The 13736-nt window shown below is 45.3% G+C and overlaps 1 protein-coding gene across 2 annotated transcripts in view; it reads left to right on the plus strand.

The window, feature by feature from the left end:
- Window positions 1–13736, plus strand: part of HSD17B3 (hydroxysteroid 17-beta dehydrogenase 3) — a 1137655-nt gene that overhangs the window by 1071967 nt on the left and 51952 nt on the right. For both annotated transcript variants that reach the window (XM_085632890.1, XM_085632892.1), the window contains one exon: window positions 5459–5608. In XM_085632890.1, coding sequence (XP_085489016.1) covers window positions 5459–5608 — 150 coding nt within the window. The remainder of the gene's footprint in view (window positions 1–5458; window positions 5609–13736) is intronic.

A 13736-nucleotide genomic window follows, 5' to 3' on the forward strand; every position in this document is an offset into this window, starting at 1 on the left:
AGTGCGTATGATGTAAACAGATCAGCAGGTTACTGCTTTCAAAAGAGGCATCCTTTTGTTACTTGCAACTTATAACTTAAAGTCCTAATATAGAATAGTGAGCTATTAACTTTCATCCTAGAACTGCATAAACACTGCAAAGTATACATTATTAGAACATTGATTAATGTTGCAAAAAGGGTTAATTTGGCTAGAAATTGATTCTTATTATTAAAGAAAACTCCCAACTATACTGTTTCTTTTTCGACTCTGAGTTTGTGCTTCTCCACTCCAAGCACTCTTAAACTATACTGCCTACCAGTATGGATGACATGTCACTCTTACACTTTTAGTCCTTTGGCTTATGTAACATTTCCTATACACTGATTTAAACACGTATGATTGATTGTCTCTGTGTAATGTGCGTGTGATGCAAAGTGCTCGGACACCCTACACTGGTATGAGTGGCGCTATATAACTAATTCAATGCATCTGAGAGAGTGTGGTTATGGAGACTTGGTCACTGTTAAAGGGTGCTAGTGAGAGAATCCGTGGTGGAGGTGGTCATTGGGGGGGCGCCAACAAACATTGTCGCACAGGGCGCCACCTGCACTTAAGCCGGCCCTGTTTTTAACAAAAGGTTTAAGTGCACCAATAAGTGCTGTTTTACGAATATAAAGTAGGTTGCCCACAACCTGAAATCAAAATGCTCCTTGGAACAAAAAAGTAAAAAATGTCTGCATGAAGGAATTCAAGCTTCTAGTACTGAGGAGTCATTTACCTCAGCTGTCCCTTAAATATATGCTTCCAAGAGCCATTATCGGGATCAGAATATCTGGCACATTAAACACCACAAGAGGATTGGTGATCTGTTCCACTGAAGGCTGTGGCCAGGAAAAGGATTTTCTTAGTTGCCTTGGAGAAAACCAGCAGGTCCAGTCGCAGCAGAACATTTGAGCTGTTGACGTGTCGTGAAGACAGCGGCTGGGAAGCCTTTCTTCCACTAGAACGTGCATCCTTAGCCCAAAAGAATCTTTGGGTCACTTGGACCATCTGCACAGGAGTGACTTTTTCTTCAGTGCAACTATTGAAATAAGAATGCTTCCTACAAGTGAGTAACTGTGTTAAACTTCTTTAAAACTTTTCTCGTGATTCTTACTTTTGTTTCAGTGTTGAAAATGAATGCACTACTGCCCCCTGGTAGCTGTTTTGAAAAGCACAGTCAAGGCTCTGGCATGCCCAAATTCTTTTCTTCTTTTCCCTTTTTAGGTTTCGCCTGCACAGCACTTGTGCGCTGTGCGTGTGAAATCTCTTGTATTTAATATATCTTAAAAGGGGGCTCTTATCAGTTCCAATAGCGGAATTATTGTGTTCATTCGCTTTTGTGTCGAACTTCCTTTTTTTGTTAACTTCCCCTGGCTGCACGTATTTACAGTACTTCTACTAGAGCTGTTCACACTGTTTAAGCCCCATTCACTTTCAAGATAAGATTTTTTCCCACAGAAAAGGCAGACAGCATCTAACAGTATGCTGGAATGCTTGTTTTTTATTACTTAGTTGTGTAAAGCAGATGCTTTAGCCGTAGAACTTTGTGGCATTTTCTATTCCTGCCTCAGTACCTTTCTTTGCACTTTGTAGGCATTATTGGATTGATTTTTTCAAGGTCATTGTGATCAAATTCGAAATGTTGTAATACAATTTGCACGTTAAAAATAAAGTTAACATATAAAAGCTATGCTATATTTTACTACTAAACAGGCAGCCACAATTGTAGTTACCTTGTGGTTAAAAGGGACTTGATTTGAATGGTGCAGCAGGTGCAGTGGCCCGGGGCCAAAAGCTCTAGGGACTCCATTAAACCCAGATTATTGCTAAAATTTTAAACTAACCAGGCAGTAACAAGTGCACTTACCTTGCAGACAACAGGGTCATGATTTCAATGGTGCAGCAGCTGTAGTGACATCAGGACCAAAAGCTCTATGCACCCCACTTAGCACCTACACTTGCTATATTTTACAACTAAACAGGCAGGCACAAGTGCAGTTACCTTGAAGGCAACAGGGTCATGATTTGAATGGTGCATCAGGTCCAGTGGTACCGGGCCCAAAAGTTGTCAAAACTCCTCTAAACACCTGATTTTGCTATATAATACAGGCAGTCACAATTACAATTACCCTTCAGTCCTAGCATCAGTTTGCTGAGGGAGCGAGTCCCTGGTCGAGGGGAGACTGGTAAGTCCTACTTATTAATGTTTCAATACACATATGTCTCATGTGTGCATCACAAACATATGTAGGCAATCTGTAATGGCCCTTTGTGTTACAAATTGCATGCCACACACACAACATACACACACAATTGAATGAACACCCACAGGCACCACAAGTACAACACCACCTCACCACCAACCACCACAGAAACAGGTTTTTTAAAGTGCCAACACAGGTGTGTTCAATTCACTTTGATTAGTAGGAAATTGAACACTACTGCATTACACCTAAAAAATATTGCATGTAGGAGCAATGCAAAAATACAATAGGCTACAGCAATTGTCAACACACGATTCATAGTAGGTCAATTGTACAAGTAGCTTACCTTAGATCCCCGGGACAACAGAGTCATTTGCCATTGTGGTGAAGTCGGAGCAACAAAGATGGGACATGGGCAATGGGGTTCAAGACGTAAACAGAACCGGGAAGCACTAAAAAAGGTAAGTTTTTACCTAATTTCCTTCCATTCCACCAACTCAAAGTAGAAGGTATTCCCTCCACAGTTGTCTTGATGGAAAGGCACATCATAATTAGCTCAGCGGGACTCTTGGCTGGAGTACCACCGACAGCTGCTTCTGCCTATGGTGCCATCGACGTGGTCGAAGATTCCTGGTGGAGGCGGCAGGACTGTGGCTGTCTTTTGCCCATAGACTCGCCAACATCTAATTAGAACGGGCAGACCGCCAAGTCTGCGGGTGGTGAATCAGTTGAAAAAGTGATGGTGGGAAGTTTACCTCCAAGATCTAAATCAGGCCCTCTGTCTTCAAATGCATTGGTTTAATGGTTTCATTGTAATTAATTCACCCCTTCCCCACAATTATGTCGAATTATGGATGGTTAAGAGAGAATAACAAGGATGATTTTATCCTTTGGTTCGGAGTGACATCAAATAGATAATGAGAGTGAAGTTTGAGTTGTCTGTGATAGCACTCAGAAATCAAAGGTGAAAAATATCCCTTTATTCATTATTACCCATCTACAATTTTATGTTATGTATGGCTCACCTAAGTCATTTGCCCCATCTTCCAACATCTTTATGAAGGGGTAGAAGAGACATGGGGGAGCCATAGGCTAACCATCCACAGCCCCCTGCCTGGTCTTGCCACCCATGCACATCACCCTTTCTTCAATCCAACCCTCCCCTACACAAATATAGAAAAGTAATAATTGGTCTGCCTGCCACCCCAACCATACTCAGTGCCTTGCCACCCTCTGCACCCCTCACTAAGCTGAGCTCTCTGTTCTTCATCAACACCGAGAACCAGTGCCGCACTAACAGGCTCTCTAAGAGCCCTGTCAGAGCAGCCTGGAACTCCTTCATGTTTCCCACTGTTGCTACATAGCAGTGAATAACTAGATTTATAGTCTGGAATTCCCAATATTGTCACTCAGTGAGAGCCCCACATAGAGTGTAGAATTATAGAAGGGTAACAGTGAGTAACTGAGGGGGAACAACCTTTACATCGCGGTTAGTACACCGCGATACAGTTACATCGCAATCGTTACAACGACTGCATGTTACCACGCCATGCCATTACAACGCAAGTCTTTACATCGACTTGCGCTAGATGGCGTGCTAACATTACAAATAGTGTAGTTTACTATCCAAACACCTTCCCTACTGTTAAGTGGACTGGAGTTGGAATAGTAAATTACGCTTTTCTAATGTTAGCACGCCATCTAGTGCAAGTCGATGTAAAGACTTGCGTTGTAAAGGCATGGCGTGGTAACATCGCAGTCGTTGTAACGACCGCGATGTAACGGTACGCGTTGTAAAAACTCGCGTTGTAACATCGTACATCCGTAACTGAGTTATGAGTGAAGTCAAATAGATAACAATAGTGAAACTAGAGTCGTCAATGATGTCACTCAGAACTCTGAGATTAAACATCTCATTAGTCACTTTTTACCCTTGTATAATTTTATGTTAAGTAATGTCCCCCAAATCATTGCTCTTGCTTTCAACTGCTTTGCAGAGGCAGAAGACTAATGGAGTAACCTTATATAACATGGCCCTATTCCCAAGGCACGAATGTAAAAAGAAATAAACTTCTATAGCCTTCTTCCACTGGCCCCACCCTTTGTGTCTTCCTTCCTCCTTTCCTCGCAAAGCTGTGCTGTCTGCTGTCTAGTTGAGCAAAGACCCAGCTATACCTAAGGAGACTAATCCTCCATAGTAGAAAATAAAGTTTTCTCATAAAATCCTCACCCACCAGTGTTACCACTTGGTGGCATTCTTAATCATTGGGTCCATCCCATTCTGGTACGGAGCAGGGCGTGCTGCGACCTACGGGTTATGTGGGAGCACTTGAATGCTTATACAATGATTAAGAAAATAAATAAAGAAAATAGGAGTGGGAGGCTTTGCTGCGTGGGAGTGAAGGTAAAAATACCTGGCTAGTAGGTTTTTCATTTATTCTGACCTCTATTCAGAATAATTTAAAAAAGGGGGATTTAGGAAAGGAGGGTTTGCTGCACCTTATTCCTAAAAGGTTGACATGTCTTAGCCATACCCCTTTTGGCAATTCATCAGGACCGAGGGAAATACATTCTCTTAAGATATTAACTCCCTAGTACCACTCCTGATATATCACACTGGACAGATATTTAATGCATGCTATTAAAGGTGTATATACTTATACCACCTATCTGATGCTCATTCACTGTATAATTAATAATGTTTGGCTATTGCTTCATGGTTCCAACGGGGAAAAGTGAAGCCTGTAGTCACACTCTCATCAAGGCTTCAACTTTGCCGGGTTACCTCTTTAGGAATCCCCGCCGGGGACCACATATCAACTTTGTTTTCTCCTATGGATAGTTAGTTTCCTCGGTATAGCTGGGTCTTATTTTTGGTTGTGAATCTGATCTGGAGGGAGGACCCAGCACATCCTCTCACTCCCCCCATTGTTTTTGATACACATTTGAGCAGAGAGCCAGCACTGTGGAGACACATGTTGAAAGCCCTGTCAAAGGAGCCTGGAATTCCTTTATGATCTATCAACCATGAGAAACAATCTGTTTCCCAATGTTTCGCCGTAATTTCATTGTGTAACCAGATTTAGAAGTTCTTATAATGTAATATGAAAATTTTTAATACTTATGCATAGAACGTAGATACTAAGCTATACTAGTGATTTTGAAATATATTTCTGCAGAAAATGGCGGCTAAGTGTCTTAATGTGCATTCTTATACTTTTTTTTTTTAGGCAATTATGCCTTATGGTGTTTCCACTCAAATGACTAAAAATCAGAAACCCAACATTATAACAAAAACTCCAGATGATTTTGTTAGGCAGTCACTTACCTACGTTAAATTTGGAGACCACGTATTTGGATCGCTAGCTCATGAAATCCTGGTAAGTGCATTTTTAAAGTTATGAAATCTGAAGCTCATGTCAAAACACTTGCTTTAAAACTTCAAATTTTTACCTTGACCTATGCATAGAGGTAATAGAAAGTGATAGCATCTTGATACTTTGTCCATCTGAATGTTTCCAAAACCAGTGGAGTGCTAAGCAGATTGCCGGGCATAAGTAATGAAATGCATTAAATAAGTATAATGTGCTGGGTGTCTGGGACTGTTTAGACAAAAACTCAACACTGGCTGAAAACTTTGGGATAGCTATATAGTAGACCAGGTTGAGAGATAGTGCCGCTTACTTCTTTCCCTGAGGGGGCGACTGGCACTGTTGGTCCTTCTGCATTGAATATTGTACCTCTTCTATAATGTCCCCAAACAATTCTTTAAAACATTATGCTTCCACATCATATCATTGGCGTGGGCGGGTAAGCAGCTACGCATTGGATGGGAGGTACTTACATTACCATACAAACTTTTAACTCTACTACGCCCATTACTGGGTGCGCCCCTAACCTCATATCACACATGTGGGGGTTGCGCACGACGCTGCGCAGCCCCAGCATCTGACGGCAAGTAGTGGCCAGCATGTGGACGCACTGAGATGACCATGGTGGCGTGCACCCAAATGGCCTGGATCACAAACACCAGCCCCCCACACTCTCCTCCTCAACACAACACTGATATCCATCACCCAGGAAACTCATATCCTCCACAGGCTCCAGGGGTGGGGACTGCAAACGCTGGAAGATATTTACCCTGACGGGCACTTTGTTGATCATGGAACCATTGTAGTCTCAAGGGAAAGAACCGCACTGGTCTAATTAACCTACCTCCGATTGAGTGCACGCTGCAAAGCACATAACCCTACCTTTCCACAAGTATCCCTGACGGGCAATACACTAGATCAGGTGTCTCCAACCAGTAGCTCGTGAGCTACTGTAGCTCTCCAACTACCTGTGTGCAGCCCAGCTTAATTAGAAAGCTTTTGCTTGGTTGTGTTAATGTACATATAACAAAATTGAGATTATACAACAGTAATAATATTAGTAGCTCACAATGTGTTTCATTAAACATACTTAGCTCTCAGTACAGAAAGGGTTGGAGACACCTGCACTATTTGCTCTGCTCACGTCACATGCTCCTCCATCAAGCATCTAGTGGCTGTTCTATACAACACAGTGCAAGCTGAGGCCGCTGAGAGGGCCCATCGTGCAAGGCTTGGTTGGGAGAAAGACACTGTGGGGCTGTCACGTAAAGAATGGAGGTACACTGTTGTGAACAAACTGGCAAGCTACCACCCAACGGCAGGTTATGCTTAATACATTTTACATTTCTGCATCGCCTTTACTGCTCACCCCATGGCCTTGTGAAACTCCGACTGCACTTTGACTCCCAATGTCTAAAGTGTGGAGCTCTGGACGCGGATCTCTTACATTTTTAGCCTGGGGTTGCCCATCCATAAAAACTACTGGGCAGCCATTTTCAACACCCGTTTTACATGGTCGAAGTTTCTCTGGAACCCGCCGAGGAGCTGACTCTTTTAGGTTACACTTCAGGCGTTCCTATTGGCTAAGAAGAGAGTGGCATGCACCCACAACCATACAGTGGCTGCTAGATATGGGGCACTGTCAGCTGGAAACATACTGTTCTACATTACCACTTGCCTGCAGACCGAGAGACATACGGGGCCCCCTATAAACTTACTTGATGGACTCAGGTGCACTGGAGGATTAAGGTGGGCCGAAGGGTAGGCGGGAACTGATGGGGTACAAATAGGACAGTGACAATGATTACTGTTGGCAAGGGATGTAGATTTCGAAACTCAGATAGGTACCACATGAGATAACTTGCAATGAAGACAAAGTTGTTAGTGTTATTTATGGTCAAATAAAATTAACCAGTTTACACATAGGTTTAATATTAACGTAAAATGCAGTGCAATCCATTCTCCGCTAAAAATGGGGATATGAATTCTGTAAACGTGCTTCCATCTCTGCATGTGCAAACTAGTATATATAGAACAGTTCAGTGTTCACCTAAGCATGCATCTTTAAGTTGTGACTTTGTTACCTGGCAGGCCTGAGGACTATATTTGAGCATTTTGCACTTACTTGCTAGACTCTGCATCGGGTGCACCCAGGACACCATCAGACTAGAGATGAGAATGTGTAAAAAAAAAATCAAAGCTCTGTTTAAGCACCCTTTCAAAGAACACCTCTTTAAAGAACACTAAATCACGAGAAAATAATACTAAACTTCCACTATCAGAACCCAGCTACCGCTTCAATTGTTGGTTGTCTGATCTTTGCCTTGATTATATGCAGTGCTCTGTTGACTTTGAGCTAGGTTACACTATACAAATATACATATATGTAGGTGCAGCTCAGCAGGCATACTCAAGGGTGCTTGACAGGCATCCAATGTAAGGCCAATTGGTGCATGCCTCTGGTACCAGCTGGCAGGAATACCAGTCTTGTTGGATCTGATGGGCATGGAACAGGTAGATCCACAACCGAGCGCAAAGCAACCAACTACTCAAACAACCACAAACCTCACTCTCAGTAACTTGATGAGGAATGTATACCTTCCTTTAGAGGGGCAGGTGGGTAGGCTTCAGATCTAGGCTAGGTTGTGTTAGAAATGGGATTTCTGGTTGGCTAAGGCTTGCGCCAAAGCCAGGCAGAAACCACCACTCTAAGTCAGGGCTGGGGAGTTACACGCCAAAGATAACCCCTGCTCACCCCCTTGGTAGCTTGGCACGAACAGTCAGGCTTATCCCGGAGGCAATGTGTAAAGCGTTTACGCGCGCACCCAGCAACAACACCCAAGGCCCACCACAAAAGAAACTCCCCACAAGGTATTATATAAAAATAGCCTTTGTATTATACCAAAACACATTAGATAATATTCACACAATTTACACTGAGCCAACTGGCACTGGGCGGAATGTACAGGGGTCTATTTACACCAGACAGGGCCACATGGACCACTGTCAGAATTATCACAAATCACCAAATGTAAATGTAGAAAGGTAGATCAAATAATAAATGTAGCGCACAACCAGTAACCACTGGTAACAGGTAAGTACCACCTACGCAACCCTAACTACCTTAGGAAAATATTACGCAGGGAACCATGGACACACTAGCATAATCTCCTCTAGCAAAACAATCTCCTAGGCATAAACACAGTTTAGGAGTGAAAACAGCATCAAGGCAGTGCACATTGCGCAAAAGTATACATGTTAAAATAACCATGCGCCCTAGGTGAGGGCACAACACAGGAAAACTGTCCCAAGGCCAACTTGGCCTTTCAGGGGCTCAAACGCCCTTTGTCCATAGAGTCAGGGATGGACTGCGCAGGCTGCGCAAGCCAAGCGCAAAGGGGCACAACCTAAACGGTGCAGCTGCCCACTAAGTGCTGGGCAGCTGGGAAAATGAGCTTGGGCACCCCTGTGCCTTTTAAATCAGATGTGTCACACGTTGGAGCGCACTGGCGCTCTAGATCAATACTGCCCCCAACGTTGGAGTCCCACTCGGGGGACTCTTGAACACTAATGGTGTCCCCTTTCGTTGGAGCGCACTAGCGCTCTAAAACAACTATGATGGCCCCGTTCACCATGCAGGCAAGAGTCCCCACTGGGACTTTGTGAACCAATTGCCTGCCCGGTGCCGCCCGGAGACCCCTCTAGAAGGCACCAGCAGTCTCACCTGGAGTTGGGGGGGGGGCTCCTTCCACTCCTTTCTTCACCCGGTCCCTCTTCCTGGGACCGGGACTTCACTGGAGAGCCTGCGACGCTCAGAAGGCTTCCGACAGCATGCGGGGTGGGCTCCCGCCGAACGTCCGGTTCTGGGTGCCGGTACACGTGGGGCTCCCTCTGCACAGGGGAGCCCTACCGACAACTGCAGCACTTCTCCGCTGCTCACCTGACACCACGGGACTCTCCCTCGCTCTCGGGGGCCCCGGGTGACGATGACGACTTCCGCCTCTCGGCCACGATCTCCCTGGAGCCGGGACTTCCTGCCTCCGCCCTGCGTCCTGATGAAGTGGCGGTAGGAGTCCCGGTTGCCAGGCAACCCTCCGGCTTCTCCCAGCGGCGGCGAGGAACTTCTCTTGTTCCCTTTTCTGAAGCGCGGGGTGGGCTCCCGCCTTCTGTTAAATAAAAGTGCGATGGTAGCTCCTCCTCTCGGAGCACACAAAGCAGGGTAGGCACCCATGGAAAGTATGTTATAAGCGGGGTGGGCACCCGCCAACGAGCACCACAATGCGGGGTGGGCACCCGCTATAAACCACGGCAAAAAGCAGGGGAATCCCTACGTCGGGGTTCCCTCATAAATTATCGCATCTCCGCGCTGCTGGCCACAACGAAGGCGCTCCTCCTGACAAGGCAAGGTTCCTAGGAATAAAGGCGTCCAGGAGGCAGGGGAAAAGCTCTCCTTCAGCAAGGCAAAGTCCAGGGAAAGTCTTTAGGGAGGCAGGGGGGCAAGGGCTGGGCCCAGGGGCCAGCTCACAGGGCCCTCCAGGCAGGGAGGCAGTCCCCAGTGGCGGTCTCTCCTGGCGCCCAGCAGCAGGCCCCCCCAGTTAGGAGCAGCAGAGAACAACATTCATGGGGTCACAGCCCCTTTTTATACATAGGTGTCCTTTGTCTCAAGGTGCAGGGAAGGGGCGAACCAGATGCAACTGGTTCCTGAGCACTTTGTTTTGGTCAGCCCCTCTCCCTATTCACAGAACAGGCCAGGGTCATCAGTCGCACCACAGGGGGAGGAGCCAGCATTGTGTGGGGGAAAGCCCAGCCCTATTCAGGTCCCAGGTGTAGTCCTCCCACCCATCTGGATGCTGATCTTCCCATTCACCACTGGGTGACTCATCCTGACTCTGGGGATTCCCTACCCCATCACATGACCTCAGCCAGCCAATCGCCAGACAAGGCACTCATCTCACACTGCACACAGAAATGCCAACTTCAAGAAGTGGCACTTCCACACTAGGTACATTGACGCCGCACACATCATCACGCAGCATTTCATCACACGAGTCCGCACATACCAAACTCAGGAACTACCAGGGACACATACATTCCCCCATGCACTCCTATGGGAGGGCAGGCCAACCTCACTACATGCACGCACTTTACCCTGGGACACAGTGGTAAAGTGCGCAGAAGCCAAAAATCACTAACACCAGGTCCCCATAAAAAGCAAAAAGTTTTAGGGGTGAATCTGCCAGAAGGGCCAAGTCCAACAGGTTGTCTTTGCAGCCTCATGCTGAAGTATTGCAGATGTTTCTTAATGAGCAAAGAACATGAGGGCCTCTAGGATGCATTTGATGCAACAGGAGGTTTCACAGAGGTTGAAACGAGCAAAAAGTACCAAGGCAACCCAATGTAAACGCAATCGTTTGCATGGAGTTTTCCTGGGCTCTTCCTGATGGCTGGTGTGCATGGGTTCTCTTGCAAGCCTATGTAGAGAGAAATACAGAGGCAGGTACTCCTAAGCAAGCTGAAAAGCAACAGGAACACAACTTTCATCTTGGTACATGCTTCTCTCTTAGGTCTGCATGTGAGCCTGTATGCATCTGAGTGTCGCAGTTCTTTAAGCACAGTTTTCAATCCTTCTGTCATTTACCTCCTTGTTCTCAGGGTGCAACAACAGCAATCTTTGTTCCCAATTTTATAGCCCAGAGCTATAGTCCAATTATTCCTCTTGGCTAGTAAACAGAGCCTCCAGGATGAAAATATGAGCCAATAAGTGGATTTCATTGGCCAAATTTTGCCTTGAGGCTTCGGCAGTTGGTGCCAGGACAACAAGTCACTCCGATGTAGGATAAATGTAACAATTTGGAGAGAACCCACCAGACTCAAGTACATTTTTCTTTCCATTGTGACCGGGATTAGGTATCCCACAGTTCTTCTAATGCCTGCAAATTTGTGGTAATAGGATTTACCCCACAGTAGTGTCAGCCATAGTGGATTCACTCCAGATGTTTGAGGGCAGCTTCACCTGTGTCTGAACTGAGCACATAATACTAATGATAGGCATGAAGCACGGCTCCTTGTCTCAAGTGTGAGCACCTGACTGTGACATTGTTATGCCACAAATAAAACTGCTGGGAAGTGCTGAACACAAACAACTTTTCTCTACTTCCATGTAGCTTTCATGGTTCCTGCCCAGGAAAACTACAGCCCAAGCTACAGAGACCAGCACAAGAGAGAAGGGTCAGCGACAAATTAGAAGCAGTACCAACAAATGCTACTGCTGTCTTATCAAGAAACCCACCGTGCATTTTTCTACTCCCTCCCCAGGTCCTCACAATCATGTCAACCACATTAATCTGACTATTGAGGGGCCGGGGGAGGGGAGGGGGGTAGAACCGTGTGTTACGGCAGACTTTGAGGATTTTATCAAGTAAGGATTGAAGGAAGCCCCTCTATCCCTATCGAAAGTAAAAATGATCTATATCTCTACACTACGGTTACCTAGCACCAAATGCTATCATGGTGAGGGGGAATAGTAGACTGGCTTGTGAAAAGAAGTTACAGGGTGTTGTAAGAAATTGGATTGTTATTTTCCACCTCAAGGAATAATCACATCTCTTGTCAGGGTGAACTCTTAAAGTCACTAAATTAACCTGAGCTCAACCCCCGGTATCTATGGCACGTAGCAGGCAATCTTAACTTAGGGCAATGTGTAAAGTATTTATGCAGTTCCAAAACAGGAACAAAATACCAGGCAATAAAATCCCAAATCAAATTAGAGAAATAGAGTGAAATTTAATAAACTAAATGGCACCAAAACAACAAAAATCCAATAAGGGGAACCGGAGGTATGATTTTTTAATATTTGAAGTAGAAATAGCACCAAAAAGCAATAACTGCCAATGATAGTCTATGGTCGTGGTACGCTGGACCTAGGTGTGATTTGAAGTTGAACCACAATGGATTCTAGGTCGGATACATCAACCAGAGTTGTTCCAGTCAAATATTTTACCTTCTGATTTAGACTCTTCAATCAATCAATCAGGAGTTTATAGAGCGCGCTATTCACCCGTGAGGGTCTCAAGGCGCTGGACTCTTGGTCTCAACTTTCAAGAGTTTCTGGACCAGCTCCTCTGGGTCACTTCTAAGGCTCCCGTAATCTCAGGGAAACCACTTAGGGGCCTCCACACTTTGACCTGGACGCCAGATCCAGTCCAGGTCTGGTTACTACTGGCCAAACAGATCTAGTCCAGGTTCAGTCACTGCTGGTCAGCTGCGTACTCCAGGGCAAAGGCCTCTTGCAACTTGTCATGTCTCTGTTATATTCCTGTAGCCACACTGGAGGTCAGTCAACTGAACCTTGGAGCCCAATTCTTTGTCCTGGGTACAAGAAGGAGCAGATCGACAGACAGCAGTTCTAATCCTCTCATGTCCTTTTACTGTTGCAATGATTCTGCTCAGGAACAGAACTATGCTTGGGATCGTAAAACATCAGTATGTAAAGGAATGAGTCACCATACCACATCAGTGTCCATGAGCCCGAGTCCGACTAGCTATAGTGCTATAGTGCTTCACTTGCCCACCCAACCTTTCAAGAGAGACAAGTGATTTGGCACCCTATAGTGAAACTCCACACAAAGAAAGTTGAAGTCAGAAGCTTCATTACATACTTCGACCAGACAAAGAAGAAGCGTATCCATCAGGAACAGGTACAACTGTAAACTGACCAACAGATGCTGCGCAGATAGTCAAGATTCAAACATAAGCCCATTATTACATACCTACGGTTCTGGGCTTCCCTCGTGGAGCCCCTCACGAGAGCCTCCACGAGGGAAGAAAAAGGAAGAAACACTACACACCCCACAACACAACCCTTTCAACCCTCTCATGGATCGTGGAAATAGGACACACCCTTTCGCTCTCTCACTCGTACTTGTCCACAATAAGATAAGAAAGAGACAAGAAGGGAGTATACAATGTTTATTTAAACTATCGTGCTCTAAGATGCAATGATTGTGCCACAATCAGAAAACAAATACATATCAATAATATCATCAGCATGGTTTTTAAACTGTATACCATGAAAAGCCCTGTCATGTTATCTAAGAGGTCTGCCTAACCCCTTCTTTACTACTGAAGCAAATTGATT

Source organism: Triturus cristatus, chromosome 2_1 (genome assembly GCF_964204655.1).
Source record: "Triturus cristatus chromosome 2_1, aTriCri1.1, whole genome shotgun sequence".
NCBI lineage: Eukaryota > Metazoa > Chordata > Amphibia > Caudata > Salamandridae > Triturus > Triturus cristatus.